At 41.4% G+C, this 15,405-nt stretch overlaps 2 protein-coding genes across 5 annotated transcripts in view; both read left to right on the top strand.

The window, feature by feature from the left end:
- Positions 1-78: 78 nt before the first annotated feature.
- Positions 79-5,507, top strand: LOC129703651 (THAP domain-containing protein 5-like). Of its 3 annotated transcripts, none has more exons than XM_055646272.1 (4): positions 79-218; positions 340-525; positions 2,392-2,566; positions 3,989-5,507. In XM_055646272.1, the coding sequence occupies exons 2-4, from the start codon at positions 455-457 to the stop codon at positions 4,925-4,927; spliced, it is 1,185 nt and encodes a 394-aa protein (XP_055502247.1). In that variant the 5' UTR covers positions 79-218; positions 340-454; the 3' UTR covers positions 4,928-5,507. The 3 variants fall into 3 exon arrangements, with proteins under 3 accessions (XP_055502247.1, XP_055502246.1, XP_055502248.1); XM_055646271.1 differs by having other exon boundaries at positions 2,377-2,566; XM_055646273.1 differs by adding an exon at positions 1,600-1,643 and having other exon boundaries at positions 185-525; positions 2,377-2,566.
- A 7,078-nt stretch (positions 5,508-12,585) lies between these two features.
- The window catches only part of ect2 (epithelial cell transforming 2), a 42,154-nt gene continuing 39,334 nt past the window's right edge, over positions 12,586-15,405 (top strand). The window contains exon 1 of one of the 2 annotated variants that reach the window (XM_055646267.1): positions 12,586-13,024. In XM_055646267.1, coding sequence (XP_055502242.1) covers positions 12,913-13,024 — 112 coding nt within the window. In that variant the 5' untranslated portion in view covers positions 12,586-12,912. The remainder of the gene's footprint in view (positions 13,025-15,405) is intronic. The other variant, XM_055646268.1, reaches the window with a different exon arrangement.

Here is a 15,405-nt window from a genome sequence, read left to right as displayed (position 1 = left end):
CAGGGAGTTGTAGTTTCTATGATAACAATGCGTGGAGGGTGATTCCGGAAGGGAATAGCCACGCAAGGAATACAGAACGCAAAAATAAAATCTGGATCACGAAAACCTATTCAAATTTATTTTTTCATTAATGCGATTTTTGGAGGCTTTTGTAATTGCAGATTTGTAAAATATCACAGTGGACGTATTAAGAATGATCTTGGGCGGGGGAAACAAAGGTCGGTTATAATTCCTCCCGAAAGGATAATTTGTTGTCATTGTGAAGTAAGACGGTGCGATGTACAGCTGATCGTTCAGCAGCGGCTGGGAATAATGCAACATTATGTATCCTTTCCGCAGGGTTCCAATCCTGGGCCCATGTTCCAAATGACGTCAGCGCCCATCAGCCCGCCATCTTTATTGCAGGCAGATAGGGCGCTGAGTGCCCAGGGTTGCCTTTGGCTTCACCTGCAAGATGCCAGTCTCATGCAGCGCGCTTGATTGCAAGAACCGCTTCAAGAAAGGAAGTGGCATAACTTTCCACAGGTACGCGGCGAGAGAGCTCGAATGCTGTTTGCCGGGGTGTCGATTCACGCCGAGGCCTTTTTAAAATTGCTCTGATGGAATCCATCCATGTCTCCCAGAGATGTCGAAACGGGGAACTGGTTGCTGGTTTAGAAAAGAAGACACAAAGTGCGGGTGTAACTCAACGGGTCAAGCAGCATCCCTGGAGAACATGTAGAGGTGATGTTTCGAGTCATGACCATTCTCCATGTTCTCAGAGATGCTGCATGACCCATTGAATTACTTCTGCACTTTGTGTATGTATTTATTTTGTAAACCAGCATTTGCAGTTCCTTGCCCTCCGCCCCCCCCCCCCCCCCCCCCCCCCCCCCGCCGCTTAATGCCCTTGTCCGTGACCCGATGTAGTGTGGTTGGGGAAGTCCAGGCTGCGATTGTAATCCTGCATCTCGAAGAAAAGCAAGGTCCAAGATCCCTCCAAAGTGACCTCTGTAATCATATGGTGTTGCTATATAGTTTCACGCATTTCGTTGGATATTTTGTATTTATTTTTAAATTGGCGTGTTGGGATTCTAATTAATCGTACTTCTATAGTTTAGACAAACGCAGATACTTTTATTATCCGAAAGCTCGCAGCTTGAACATCCCTCTTATTTCCCTTTCCACTATCTCACCGTAATCGGGTGGATGACGCAAGGGAGTCAAGAAGAGTCAAGTGTTTTATTGTCATCTCGAAAGGGAACAATGGAAATCTTAAGCATTGCAGCATAATAAGTTTATAAGCACAATACTCAATAGTTAATGTAATAAAGATGGTGCTGCCTTTTTCAGACAGCGCCTCTAATAGACCTCTTCGACGATGGGAGAACGGTACCTGTGACGGACCGGGCATTGTTTACTACCGTTTGTAATCTCCTTCGTTCCTGGGCATTTGATTTGCTGAACCAGGCCATGATGCAACTAATCAATATGCTCTTTACCGTACACTTGTAAGAAGTTCAAGAGAGTAATTATTAAATACTGAATGTCCTCAATCTTCTAAGGACGTAGAGGGATTGATGGGCTTTCTTTTTAATTGCATTAATGTGCTGTGTCCAGGACAGAACTTCAGAGATATGCACCTTGGGAATAGTGTCACTTTGGTAAGTTGTTGACTCTCTCCACCACTGAAATGTTAATGAAGACGGGCTTGTGGATCCTTTTCCTGCTAAAAATGTAATGGTTCTGAAATGTAGAAGACTCTTATGGAAGGGTTTTGATATGTGAATGTCCATGAAGACAAATTCTATTCTGAGAAGATATGGAGGGAACTGTTTTCTTCATTCTATTCATTATTGCAGTGGTATGGTTCAAAACAAAATTACGCTTCCAACAAATTATTGCAATCATGCAGGAGAACTATCTGAGGGAATTCTGATTCTAATTGTAATTGATAAACATTACATTGTCTTGGCATGTGTTAAGATTTTAAAGCTAGATACAATAAAATTAAATTGGAGATGGCCTATCTAAAGGGCTGCTCATTTATGGTTTTCAATGTTTACATTCATATTTGAAGACCCACAAATGTGTAATGATTGATAGTAAGTGTTTTGTGATTTGTATTTCACTGTGCTAATAACATGCTTGGACTGCCTTGATTGATTGTTTGAAAGATACAGCGTGGAAACAGGCCCTTTGGCCCACTGAGTCCATGCCGACCATCAACGTGATCACTCATAAGTGACATCTGGGCAGTGTAAGGAAATTGCTGGCAAACCGCTGTACAGAGAATTGCAGAGCAGATAAACATAACAACTTGGATCAACACAAACCTGAGCATTCAGTTTCAGTAAGGCATATTCATCTCATTTACAAATGGTTGTCTTGACGTAGATTTCCTATTTCAAGACCTGACCTCATGGCAAAATGGTTAAAAGCCGTAGCACGAGGAAACTGGGTGCCATCACCGAGAGCAACACTCTGCAGTGATCACTTCATTAAGGAATGCTTTGAAGAACGGAATGATAGAAGGCATTTAAAGTTTTTCTCTGTACCAACCATATTTCCACCACCTAAAAATAAGGTATTGTGTCTGTTCTTTATTTGATATATGATTTTTGGTAATGTTGATTAAGTTTAAATTTTCAATGTAATTAAATTGAAAGTATGTAATTTGTTGGCAGGCTGAACATATATAGAACAAAACAACCCAGAAACAGGCACTTTAGCCCACAATGTTCGGGCCAAACATATTCCCAGGTTAAACTAATCTCCTCTGCCTTCACGTGATCTTTATCACTCCATTCGCTGCATATCCACATGCCTATCTAAAAGCATCTTTAATGCCACTATCATATCTGACTCCACCACCACCCCTGGCAGCATGTTCCAATCGTCAACAGCTCTTTCTGTAAAAAAAAAAACGTATCCCGCTCATCTCCATTAAATTTTGCCCCTCGCACTATACTTGCATTAAAATCAAAATGTAATTTAAAAAAAAGTTATTTATGATAGAATTGATCTAAGTAACAAACTCTTGCATCAAAAAGTTGCCCTTAATTGCATTGTCATTAACTACTGGTGTGCCAAAAAATTCAGATAAATTATAGGACTCTTACAGTCTCTTACCATATGTCCCTTTTCCAAACATCCAAAACAGATTCCCTTCTCTTTCAAGAAATCCATCTTGTTTTCATATTCTTTCATCTTAAATCTTCAACACCATCTTATGGTGTGACCAACTTAGAAACATAGAAATTAGGTGCAGGAGTAGGCCATTCGGCCCTTCGAGCCTGCACTGCCATTCAATATGATCATGGCTGATCATCCAACTCAGTATCCCGTACCTGCCTTCTCTCCATACCCTCTGATCCCCTTAGCCACAAGGGCCACATCTAAATATAGCCAATGAACTGGCCTCGACTACCCTCTGTGGCAGAGAGTTCCAGAGATTCACCACTCTCGGTGTGAAAAAAGTTCTTCTCATCTCGGTTTTAAAGGATTTCCCCTTTATCCTTAAGCTGTGACCCCTTGTCCTGGACTTCCCCAACATCGGGAGCAATCTTCCTGCATCTAGCCTGTCCAACCGCTTAAGAATTTTGTAAGTTTCTATAAGATCATGGTGCCATAAACTAGGCTGCTGCTGCATTCCCCTGATGAGCCATCTCCCTCAACAGTATCCAACTTCATCGCATAATAAACAAAATGCTGTATATGATATATTTTATGGGAATGCTGAATTGCTAAAATCTAATTTGCTGTAGAAGCAAAAAATATGAAAAAGAGAGTTGGCTCTTTTAAATGATCCTGAGGTTTGAATTTAAAGATGAAGTGAAGTGAAGATGCAGTGAAGGTCAGGTTTGTTAATACTTTCACAATGATCATTCTGAATGCTCTTGAAATTTTGCACGCAAGGTACATTTGGAGAGCTTACTTTGTCTCAAAGCTGGAACGATTGAATTTTTATTTTCAAATTGACAATTCAAACATTTTCGCTAATTTGCAGTCTACAGGCCCCAGAAAGTCCAATAAAGCGAAAACCTATGTTGGACACTACAAGGAATCTTCAGAGGTGGAGATGTCAGTCTTGCAAGCTCATGAAACATTACGTCAACCAGGCGAGCCAACTAAAGTAAAAGATGAACAGTCTGCATTAACCACTGACACTCTAAACTCGGGGCGATTAGCTCAACTGGCTGCAGCAGCTGTCTTGAATTTGGCAGAATTCACTCAAGTATTAGAAGTGCCCTTAAAACCTGAAGCAGAGTCTTCAGAAGTTCTCACAGTCTTTAACTGCAGAGTGCAAACTGAAACACCTGCAACAGAGGACAAGATGGAATCTGTTCCAGATGGATTAATCATAGGTCGTTTAGAGGAAGAATCTCAAGATTCAGCTGCAGTTCTGTGTTCGGATACCCTCCAATGGACAGCCAATGTATTATCAAGGCCTGAAGTACAATCAAATACATGTACCACACTTGTGGGTTCGATGGATGTATCTGCGGATGTTTTGCCATGTTTATTTACATCACCTGCAGAGCCAGTATCTGACAGATCAACAATATCAGAGGGAACAACTTGGATATCTACAGAAGTACTTATCCCTGAAACACAGACTCATCTGTCCACCCTTGTTCAGCCATCAGAAGAATTGCAGTGTTCCTCTGAGACTGTGCTTTCTTCTCGGTATGATCAAGATTTGACGGGAATGACGTTTCCTCAGGATCACAGTTATTTCATGAATCCTTGTCCAGATATCATCAGGAGAACTTTAGAAAAGAAGCTTGCTTGGGAAAGGAAGAAGAACGAAGAACAGCGGCAAAGGTTCAGAGTACTTCAACAAAAACTGAAGAGAAAAGAGCAGAAAATTGACAGCCTTACCAAAATTATCAACGAGCTGAGGGACAATAAGTCTGGTGATCTGTGGAACAGTAATATATTTTAATAAACGAGGAAAAGCTTTGTGAATCTGCTGACTAGTTGCAGAAAAATGTATGTTTTTATTGGAGGACAAACGAGTGAAATTTTCTAGCTTAATTTCTTTAATGAGTGAGTTTGATGTATTTCAGCAAGATCAAATCAAAATAGATTCTGAAGTTGGGGTTAGTGCATTTATGTTTCAGCAGGTTGTTTTGAAATAAAATGGAAGCCTCTTACAAATAGTGTCTCAAGACGTTTCATAAAATACTAATTCAATGAATTGTACAACCTGGTTTTCAGAAATGCTTCTCAACTGGCTGGACAGGTGAGGGGGTGAGAGTCGTACTGTCTACTTCATTTTGGAATGGATTGGATCCATAGGGCACTTTTCAAACTTGCATTGAGTGTATTTGTATGTTAAGAGTGTGGTCATTCATATTAGTGTTGGAAACGTCTAAATTATAATGGATTACACGTTGTCATAACTCCACTGATTATGAGAAAGGAATAGTTTGGCCAGAACAGTTCTGTGGCAACTGGTCTCGGATTGTATCTCATTTTTTTCATTAAAAATTATTATTAGTGTTTCAACCCTAATACCAAAATAGCCTCTTTTTTTGTTTAATCTGCACTTTTGCACTAAGTATAAAGGTGTAACACTTTATTTTTTGCACTACCTGTTTTACTTTGTTACTGGCTTGATTGTACTTGTGAAATATAATTAGACTGAACTGTAACCATTTCACTGTATCTCAGTACATGTGACAATATTAAACCAATACCAATAATAACAGCACCAGCAAAACTTACGCATAAACTTCAGTAAATCATAAATAAAATACCAGCATATTACTGTTGATGTTCTCAATGGGCTTAGGATAGTTCTTCAATTTAAGGAGGAAAATAACAAGTTAAACATTTATTTAAAAAGCTTGCCGAGATTGCCTTTTCTCCGTAGATCAATTCAAAAATGTCCAATTTTTATATCAGTAGTCTTAGAAACATAGAAAATAGGTGCAGGAGTAGGCCATTCGGCCCTTCGAGCCTGCACTGCCATTCAATATGATCATGGCTGATCATCCAACTCAGTATCCCGTACCAGCCTTCTCTCCATACCCCCTGATCCCCTTAGCCACAAGGGCCACAGTTAACTCCCTCTTAAATATAGCCAATGAACTGGCCTCAACTACCTTCTGTGGAAGAGAATTCCAGAGATTCACCACTCTCTGTGTGAAAAATGTTTTTCTCATCTCGGTCCTAAAAGACTTCCCCCTTATCCTTAAACAGTGACCACTTATTCTGGACTTCCCCAACATCGGGAACAATCTTCCTGCATCTAGCCTGTCCAACCCCTTAAGAATTTTGTAAGTTTCTATAAGATCCCCCCCCCCCCGTCTTCTAAAGTCTAGCGAGTACATGCCGAGTCTATCCAGTCTTTCTTCATATGAAAGTCTTCTTTGCTAACTCCTTACAGTATGCCCTACTTAATTTTTAAATTTGAGTTCCACGATTTTTTGCAAAAATATTCAATTTGGTCTATCTATGTCAGTCCCCTTAACAATCTTGAACTTCACTCACCTTTTCAAAGAAAAGAGTCACTTAAAAAAAAAATCTTGCGATGACTTGTATTGTCTTCACTTCTCAGACCTGTACATCTTCAAGAGTAATAAAACCTTTCCTGCTATTACAAGGGAAAGATATGGTTGGATTTGATCTGGACATCATTCTTGAAAAGATATCTCAGTGCAATATGTAAAATGGAGTAATAATGACTGTTTATGTTATCATCTACTGTACGGTGAAGTACAGCTTCCTTTAAATCCGGAATGTCATGCTGCGGGTTTAAAATGTACGTTGCCTAGTAAGGAATTTTCAGTGGTAGTGATGGAATTCCAAAAATATATCAATGTTGTTTCCACATTGAAGTTGGAAACATGATATTTGTTTCATATTCTTGCATGCTCTCTGTAAAGGTCATAAGTGATAGGAGCAGAATTAGGCAATCTGGCCCATCAAATCTACTCCATTCAATCATGGCTGATCTATCTCTCCCTCCCAACCCCATTCTCCTGCCTTCTCCCCATAACCGCTAACACCTGTACTAATCAAGAATTTATCTCTGCCCTAAAAATATCCATTGACTTGGACTCCACAGCCTTCTGTGGCAAATATTTCCACAGATTCACCACCTTCTGACTAAAGAAATTCCTCCTCATCTCCTTTCTAAAGGAATGTCCTTTAATTCTGAAACTATGACCTCTAATCCTAGATTCTCCCAATAGTGGAAGCATCCTCCCGACGTCCACTCTATCCAAGCCTTTCACTATTTGATACATTTCAAAGAGGTCCCCCCTCATTCTTCTGAACTCCAGCAATTACAGGCCCAGTGCTGTCAAACATTCATCATATGTTAATGCACTAATTCCTGAGATTATTCTTGTAAACCTCCTCTGGACCCTCTCCAGGGCCAGCACATCCTTCTTCAAATATGGTGCCCAAAATCGCTCACAATACTCAAAATGTGGCCTGACCAGTGTCTTTAAAGTTTTTAAATCACTGGAATATTCAGAATTGGAGCCATTATCTGAACCATTAGGCTATCCAGATTTATCACTCCAGTTTGACTTTCTGTTTTTTAAGAAGAGATCTGAGTCGGGAGTTCGGGTAAGCAAACCTGTATGGTAATGATCTTTCAAGTTGTGTTACTTCTTCACTTCTGGAGTTTCATTCATTATTTGTTTCAGTATGGAGATAATTCAAATAAGTTGCCAAAAGAGTCATCACTTTATCACTAGTTGAAATGGAAGAACTGTACATGGTCATTACTTTTTATCTTGATTCATAAATATGAACCAAAGCAATTCATCTCTCCCCTGTGAGCAGAACAAGCTAGTGAACACAAACTTTCACATAAACAGTGGATTGATGCTGAATTGCAGTTTGATCTGAAAATTCTAGCAACATTTTGTTTATTGTTCTTGTGTCCCGATTGAGTTGATTTGCCAACTGTGCTAATATGTCATAGTCATAGAGTGATAGAGTGGGCAAACAGGCCCTTCGGCCCAACTTGCCCACCCCGGCCAACATGTCCCTGCTTGCACTTGGTCCATATCCCTCCAAACCAGTCTTATCCATGTACCTGTCTAACTGTTTCTTAAATGACAGGAAACGACCTCCTCAGGCAGCTTGTTCCATTCACCCACCGCCCTTTGTGTGAAAAAGTTACCCCTCGGATTCCTATTAAATCCTATTAATATCCCCATCTCCTTGAGTCCTTGATTTCCCCTACTCTGGGCAAGAGACTGTGCATCTACCCAATCTATTCCTCTCATGATTTTGTACACGTCTATAAGATCCCCCCTCATCCTCCTGTGCTGCATGGAATAGAGACCCAGTCTACGCAACCTCTCCCGACAGCTCACACCCTCTAGTCCTGACAACATCCTTGTATATCTTTTCTGAACCCTTTCAAGCCTGACAATATAATTTGTATTTAATGTTTTCAAGCACAACTTTGCAAATGCACAATAACTTGAGGAGAACAAGATTAAAGTTAATACATTTAACTCAAAGCTGCTTTTATGAAATCAGCCACTAGTTTTAAACAGAAAATGTTGCACTCTTGTTAAGATTTTTGTTGGCTTTTTTTCAGGTTTAATAGCTGCAGTCTGTATTGGGAAGTTATTTGCACATCATGCATTTATGGCAGGTAGACACAAAATACTGGAGTAACTCGGGTCAGGCAGCATCTCCAGTTTAAATTCCATTTGGAATATTTTGGAAGACCAAGAAACCAAGAACCATCTTTGGAGAGAAGGAAAGGGTGACGTTTTGGGTCGAGACCCTTCTTCAGCCTGGTGGGAGTTGATTTACATTGTGCTCTGCCCACTGAACTGAATGTTTATCTTTTGCGTGTTTTTTGCATTTATTTCACAGGTAAGGTTCACGCTGTTCACATTTAATGATCACACCCATTTCATTCATTTCATACCAACTAACTAATATAAAATAGCGTTAGGCGACACTGGTCCTGTACTCGCTGGAGTTTAGAAGAAAGGGGGGACCTCATTGAAATGTACAGAATAGTAAAAGGCTTGAATAGAGTGGATGTGGAGAGGATGTTTCCACTAGTGGGAGAGTCTAGGACTAGAAGTCATAGCTTCAGAATTGAAGGATGTTTTTTTAGGAAGGAGATTAAGAGGAATTTCTGTGGCGAATCTGTGGTATTCTTTACCTCAGAAGGCTGTGGGGGCAAAGTCAGTGGATATATTTAAGGCAGAGATAGATTCTTGATTAGTATGGGTGTCAGAGTCTATGGGGAGAAGGCAGGAGGATGGGGTTCGGAAGGAGAGATAGATCAGCCATGATTGAATGGCGGTGTAGATGGGCCGAATGGCCTAATTCTATTCTTATGATAAAGAATAGCAAATTCTTCACAAACTATCAGATGCCTTGCCTACACAGTGACATTCAGTATTTATGAATTATGAAAGCCTTTGCAACACTTGCGTGGCCCAGCATCCTGTTTCAAGAAGTATCATTAATATAATGGTACATTTGATTGAGGAAAACTCATTAACTAATCATAACATTTACTTTTTTTATGCGTCTTTTTTGTACACTTATAGTACACAATACTTGTACTTTCTTCAATTTAGTTTGTGCAAAATGATTTAAAGAATGTGAAATGTAGCTGCCTCCTGTTATAGGAACTCAACATTCTTTCAGTACGTGGAGAATGATGAATGTAACAAGCAGCTTAGCAACTCAAACATGGGTGTTGGTTTTTGAAATATTTTATGTATTACATCAGATATGTGATGCCTAAAACCATTGTTATGAATGGTGCTACAAAACGTTTCTACTTTTTCCTACAAAAAATGAGAAACTTATACAAGGTCAGGTTTCTTGCACTACATTCGATGATGCATACTACTAGAATTTGTCAGTACTATCCAGTGCAGGTCAGAAAAACAGCTGATTTATAAAATATGTTTGCATAACTCAGAGAGTCAGCCAGCACCTGTGGGGAGAATGGACAGATGATGTTTCGGGACGAGACCCCTACTTCAGACTGATTGTGGTAGGGGAGGGAGAGAAAGCTGGAAATGAAGTGAGGGTGGGAAAGCCTGGCAAGTGATAAAAGGGCACAAAGTGCTGGAGTAACTCAGCAGGTCAGGCTGCATCTCTGGAAAACATTGATAGCTGGCGTATCAGGTTGAGACCCCTGAAGAAGGGTCACAACCTGAAACGTCGCCTATCCATGTTTTCCAGAGATGCTGCCTGACCTGTTGAGCAACTCTAGCACTTTGCGTCCTTTTGTGTATTAACCAGCCTCTGCAGTGCTTTGATTCCATGTCTTGCAAGTGATAGGTGGACGCAGGTGAGGGAGGGTGATATGCTGCCTGGCCTCCTCCAGCAGTTTTTTTGCTCAGTATTCCAGTATATGCAGTTTTTTGTGTCTCCAAAGCAGCTTAAAGGTTCTTGTCAATCCCCCAGCTGTTGTAGTCTGACATGTTACAATCCCAGCTACTACACATTCAACAAAAGGGATACATCCTGAAAAAACATTATTGGAGGAAATTTTGTACATTGTAAAGGTTGGTTGAAATATATTATGGGGGATTTTGACACAATGTATTCCTCTCCCTGTAGATGTGACATACTATTAATTGTAGCAAAAAATATGTTGACTCTTGGAGGTACATATATGTGTTACAATGGTACAGTACCAAAAATGTAAAAAAGAGCACTGAGTGGTACGGCTATTTGAGGTGCTGCCTTGCTGCTCCAGTGGCCCAGGTTCAATCCTTGAGGTGCTATCAATCTGTGCAGAGATGGCATGTTTTTCCAGTGAACACAAGGTTGCCTCCAGGTGTTCTGCTTTCCTCCCACGTTCCAAGAATGTTAGTTTATTATCATTGTAAATTGTTCCTGACGTGTGGTGGGATCGGAGTTGAATGTTAGCTAAAGAGCAATACTGCATGGAAACATAACCTACTGGCCATCTTGTCCATGTTAACCAAATTGGCATGCTGGGCATATTGGTAAATCCATTTGGTCCATATCCATCTAAACCATTCCTATCCACATCTGTAGAAATGTCTTTTGAAAACTGTAATTGAATCAGCCTCTCATTTCAGATATGGACCACCCTCACCTAAAATTGTGTAAGATAATACACAAATAATGTATTCTAGTAATTTCCTAAATCGCCTAAATTCATTAAACATACAATCCAAAAATAAATATTCAGAGGCTTCCTTTACATACATAATGTTTTTCACTATGATGTACCTTCATTTTTATTTCAAAAATAAACCTTATTTGGAATTTAAAAATATATAAAACAAAATCCATGCACAAGCTTGTCATGCGTTTTAATGTCTTACTCAGTAGTCTTTGCATCTATCTTTAAATAAACCCCCTTGCCATTCATGTGATATCCATTTCCTTGTTTAAGGGGTGTTTCTGAATAAAGTTTAATTTTGATATAAAAGGAAACTCAGCAGGTCTGGCAGCATCTGTGGTGTGTGGGTGTGTGTGTGGGTGGTGGGGGGGGGGGGGGGGGGGGGGGGGTGGATCACTGGCCGGCGCAGAAGTCGGTGGGCTTCTTCAGTCTCAATTGCTCAATATCCAACAGTAGAAGGACCCTTGACTGTGGTCCTCTCCCACGGAGCCAAGCTTCAATGCATCTCTCAGCACCCACTCCTGCAATCAGAGAAACATAGAAAATAGGTGCAGGAGGCCATTCGGCCCTTTGAGCCAGCACCACCATTCATTGTGATCATGGCTGATCATTCCCTATCAATAACCTGCCTGCCTTCTCCCCATATCCCTTGACTCCACTAGCCCCTAGAGCTCTATCTAACTCTCTCTTAAATCCATCTAGTGACTTGGCCTCCACTGCCCTCTGTGGCAGGGAATTCCATAAATTCACAACTCTCTGGGTGAAAAAGTTTTTTCTCACCTCAGTCTTAAATTACCTCCCCTTTATTCGAAGAGAGAGACCAGTTGTTAACATTCCCTGACGAATATCCCACCGTGCTGGGAGGTCAACGGGCAAACCCTCACCTAAGAATGTGTGAGTTAATAAACAATGTATTTTATTAATTTCCAAAATAATCTTTATTCGTTAAACATATATTCATTGCAACAGCCTGTAATTCAGAGAGTCGTCTGTTTCCAAGGTGTTTGGGATGAACTGTGCAAAGGACCTTTACATCTTTCTCCAAACCCATTTTGCAAATCCACACTCCTTGAAGATTTGGGCAACCGTCTCTTTTCCATAGCTGTGAGTTTCTCTAGCACTGTGGTAAAAAAGGACCTCCCCAAAAAAAAAAAAGACAGAGTATTGTAGTAACTCAGTGGGCCAGGCAGAATTCCTGGAGAACATGGAGAGGTGACGTTCTGGGCAAAGATCCTCTGCTATAGGATCTTTGGTTCTGGGTCAGGACACTTATTTAGGCTGAGTTCCTCCAGCACTTCGTGTTTTGCTCCAGATCCCAGCACCTGCAGTTCCACGCTGGCAACTGAGGGGGGACGGGCGATTGGTCACTCGACCGGTCAATCGGAGTCCGCGTCCAATCACACACGGAGGTAGGTGGACCCAACTGTGACCAATCAGGAGAGGCGACGGCATGAGCGGGGACCAATGAGAGGGGCCGGTCTGGAGTTGGTAGAGAATTTGAATTATTTTCCGTTGACGATATCGCGGGAGCGGAGCGGCTGAACGGACGGACGAACGGCTCGAGGCGTGTGGACGGACGGACAACAGACAGACAGGCGACCACAGTGGGGTCACAGTGTACAGTCGCACCGCCGGACAATTGGCGGCGGCGAACAGTCGGGCTGGAGTAGCTGACGGCGGCGGACAATCGGGGCCGGAGACCGGCGGGCAATTGGCGGCGGGGTCGAGCTGGTCTACAGCCAGCATTAGGTGCACATTAGACGGCCAGCGGCGTTGTTATCGACGGGTCCGAGGGTCGCCGGAGCTCAGCCCCACTGACCATGGCGGCCGCCGCCAGGAGTCTGCTGGGCGACTCGTCCGCCGGCGATTCGCGCCTCCACGACGTTTCCAGAGAGTGCCTGTTCGCCGAGGCCGCGTCAGTCGCCGCTGAAGGTAACAGGCGCTTAGCCGCCGGGAGCTGCAGGAGAAGCGAGCGGCTGCAACAGCAACAGTCTCGGCACCGGCCCGCACCTCACGCAACACCGTGTAGAGTCTGAAGATGGGTCTCGACCCGAAACCTCACCCACACTTTCTCTCCTGAGATACCCCCTGGCCCGCTGAGTTACTCTTGTGTTTTGGGTCTATCCACCATGTAATGTTATGGGATTTCACCCCGGGGGCAGACTGCAGATGTTGGAATAAAACATAAAGTAATAATGGTGACCTGATTTCCTTCAACAATTTGTGTTTTGCTCCGCATCAACACAGCTCAATTTCACATTGCTTACAAAAAAAAAGACAAAGTGCTGGAACAGCTCAGCGGGTCAGGTAGCATCAATGCACCTGGGAGGATGCATAGGACAATGCAATTTGTCTTTTTTGTAAACTAGTATCTGCAGTTCTCCATTTCTACTTTTTGCATTACTTTGTTGTGGTCACATCAATTAGTGTAACTATCAAATGCTAGAGGCGTTGAGCAGATCTCCGTTCTGTAACAAAGGAAAGAGCTTTCTCTTCTGTGATGTTACATAAAATACAAAGTGTTGGAGCATCTGCAGAGGGAAATGGACAGATGATGATTTGGATTCCTTTGGAATAGAGAGGAGAAAGCCAGATCATAGTAAGGATAGACTTAATAACTAATTGTGGTTTTTATATCATTGTATTTCTCACTGAGAATCTCAGTTCTGGAGGTAATCGCCTGTAGAAATACCGTGAATGCTTTTGCAAGGGCACAGTTGGTTCTTTCCCAGGGTTTCCAACTAACTCTGGATCAGGCAGCATATATGGAGGGAATGAGCAGGTGTCATTTTAGCTCTGGACAATTCTTCAAATTGATGGGAGTAGGAGGGAGAAAACTAGAAAAAAAGATGCGGGGGTTAGGCTAATCATTTTTTCATACCTATTTGTCCAGCACGTGCTAGGTTTTGTCCCAAGCCATCCCTTCATCTTTTTAAGCTTTCTCCTCTATTCCATCAGTCTGAAGAAGGATCTCAGCCACAATATTGCCTATCTTCCCTCCACAGATGCTGGCTGACCCGCCAAAATTTTCCAGTGTTTTGTGTAACATTACAGAAATGAAAGCATGTTACTTCTGCTGTAAATTTAATTTCTATATCCCAGTTACTAGATGATGGAGACTTGCCTCCAACATTTTATGTTTTTTGTACAATTGGTGTATTCTAATTGATTTGACCACAGCAACCAATGTGAAATTAAGCTGTGTTGGTGATGACCAAATAATTACATGCTGGAGCAACTCGGTGAGTCAGGTAGCATATGTGGAAGAAAATGGACAAACAACACTTCTGGTCAGGACACATCTTCAGACAAAGAAAATAGGTGCAGCCCTTTGAGCCAGCGCCTCCAGAATCAGACTGATGCCAATGTTGTTACTGGTTTTACAGTTTCAAGTACATTTCTTAAAGAAGTACAGCATAAGTATTGTGAAATATGGATTTAGTTAGGAATAACTGTCTTGATAACTTTGTGGTGTTGTGGAGGCAGTCACCCGCAGAAATAGCTAGAATGCTTTTGTAAGGACTAAGGAATGTGTAATGTTAGGACAGTTGGCTATGTTCCAAGGTTCTCCAATTAAGTGCTCACTCAGTACAAGGTAATGTTTATTTTGTACAGATAAATTGCGTGTGGGCGATTCCTTTCGGTCAGGTTCACTTGTTGTCATTGGGTTGACTCTCTTAAGCTGTTACAGCATGATGAAGTAGTCATTACCAGCTCCCTGCAAATTATTGAATTTATAGCTTATTAACATCATGGTGAGGCCTATTGTTCACCCACCTACATCCGATTCCCTCATCAAAAATGATTTTGGTTTGTTGGAGGTGATAATAAAACAGAATTAAAAAAAAAGAAATCAAGAATTCCATGAATCCAAAGTAAAATGATGAAAATAAAGAACTATGTAACTAAATAGTCGGAAATCAGCATTGTGGATATAAGCATTGTCTCCAGGCACTGTTTTAAGTTTTAGCAACTATGATTTTGTATTAAAATATTGTAGTTTCAACTGAGTAGGTGGGGTACTGATGCTGCTTAACCTGTTGAGTATTTTCAGTATTTCAAAATTTTCAGAATTTCAGGATCTGCAATTTTGTGATTTTTTTTTTGTGTTGGGTTTTGAGTTGGAAGGTTCCCCACACATCAGATGCTTGAACAGTGAACTCTAGACTGATTCTCAAGTGTTTTCCCCCAGTGTCTGAAAAATAACTTCATGCACCCAATCTGATCTCTTGGATGAATAAATGGCAACAAATATGGCAAAACATGTAATTTGTTCATTGGAGTAGTTCAATGTAGTGGTTCACCAACATCTC

The sequence above is a fragment of the Leucoraja erinacea genome, chromosome 14, assembly GCF_028641065.1.
Source record: "Leucoraja erinacea ecotype New England chromosome 14, Leri_hhj_1, whole genome shotgun sequence".
Taxonomy (NCBI): Eukaryota; Metazoa; Chordata; class Chondrichthyes; order Rajiformes; family Rajidae; genus Leucoraja; species Leucoraja erinaceus.
Note: the sequence above shows the minus strand (reverse complement) of the source record. Positions and strands in the feature narration are given on the sequence as shown.

Coding starts and splice junctions, on each gene's coding strand:
- LOC129703651 (XM_055646271.1), top strand. CDS start 455: ATGCCAGTCTCATGCAGCGCGCTTGATTGCAAGAACCGCTTCAAGAAA. Junction 526..2,376: donor AGTGGCATAACTTTCCACAG/GTACGCGGCGAG, acceptor GTCTTGACGTAG/ATTTCCTATTTCAAGACCTG. Junction 2,567..3,988: donor TTCCACCACCTAAAAATAAG/GTATTGTGTCTG, acceptor GCTAATTTGCAG/TCTACAGGCCCCAGAAAGTC.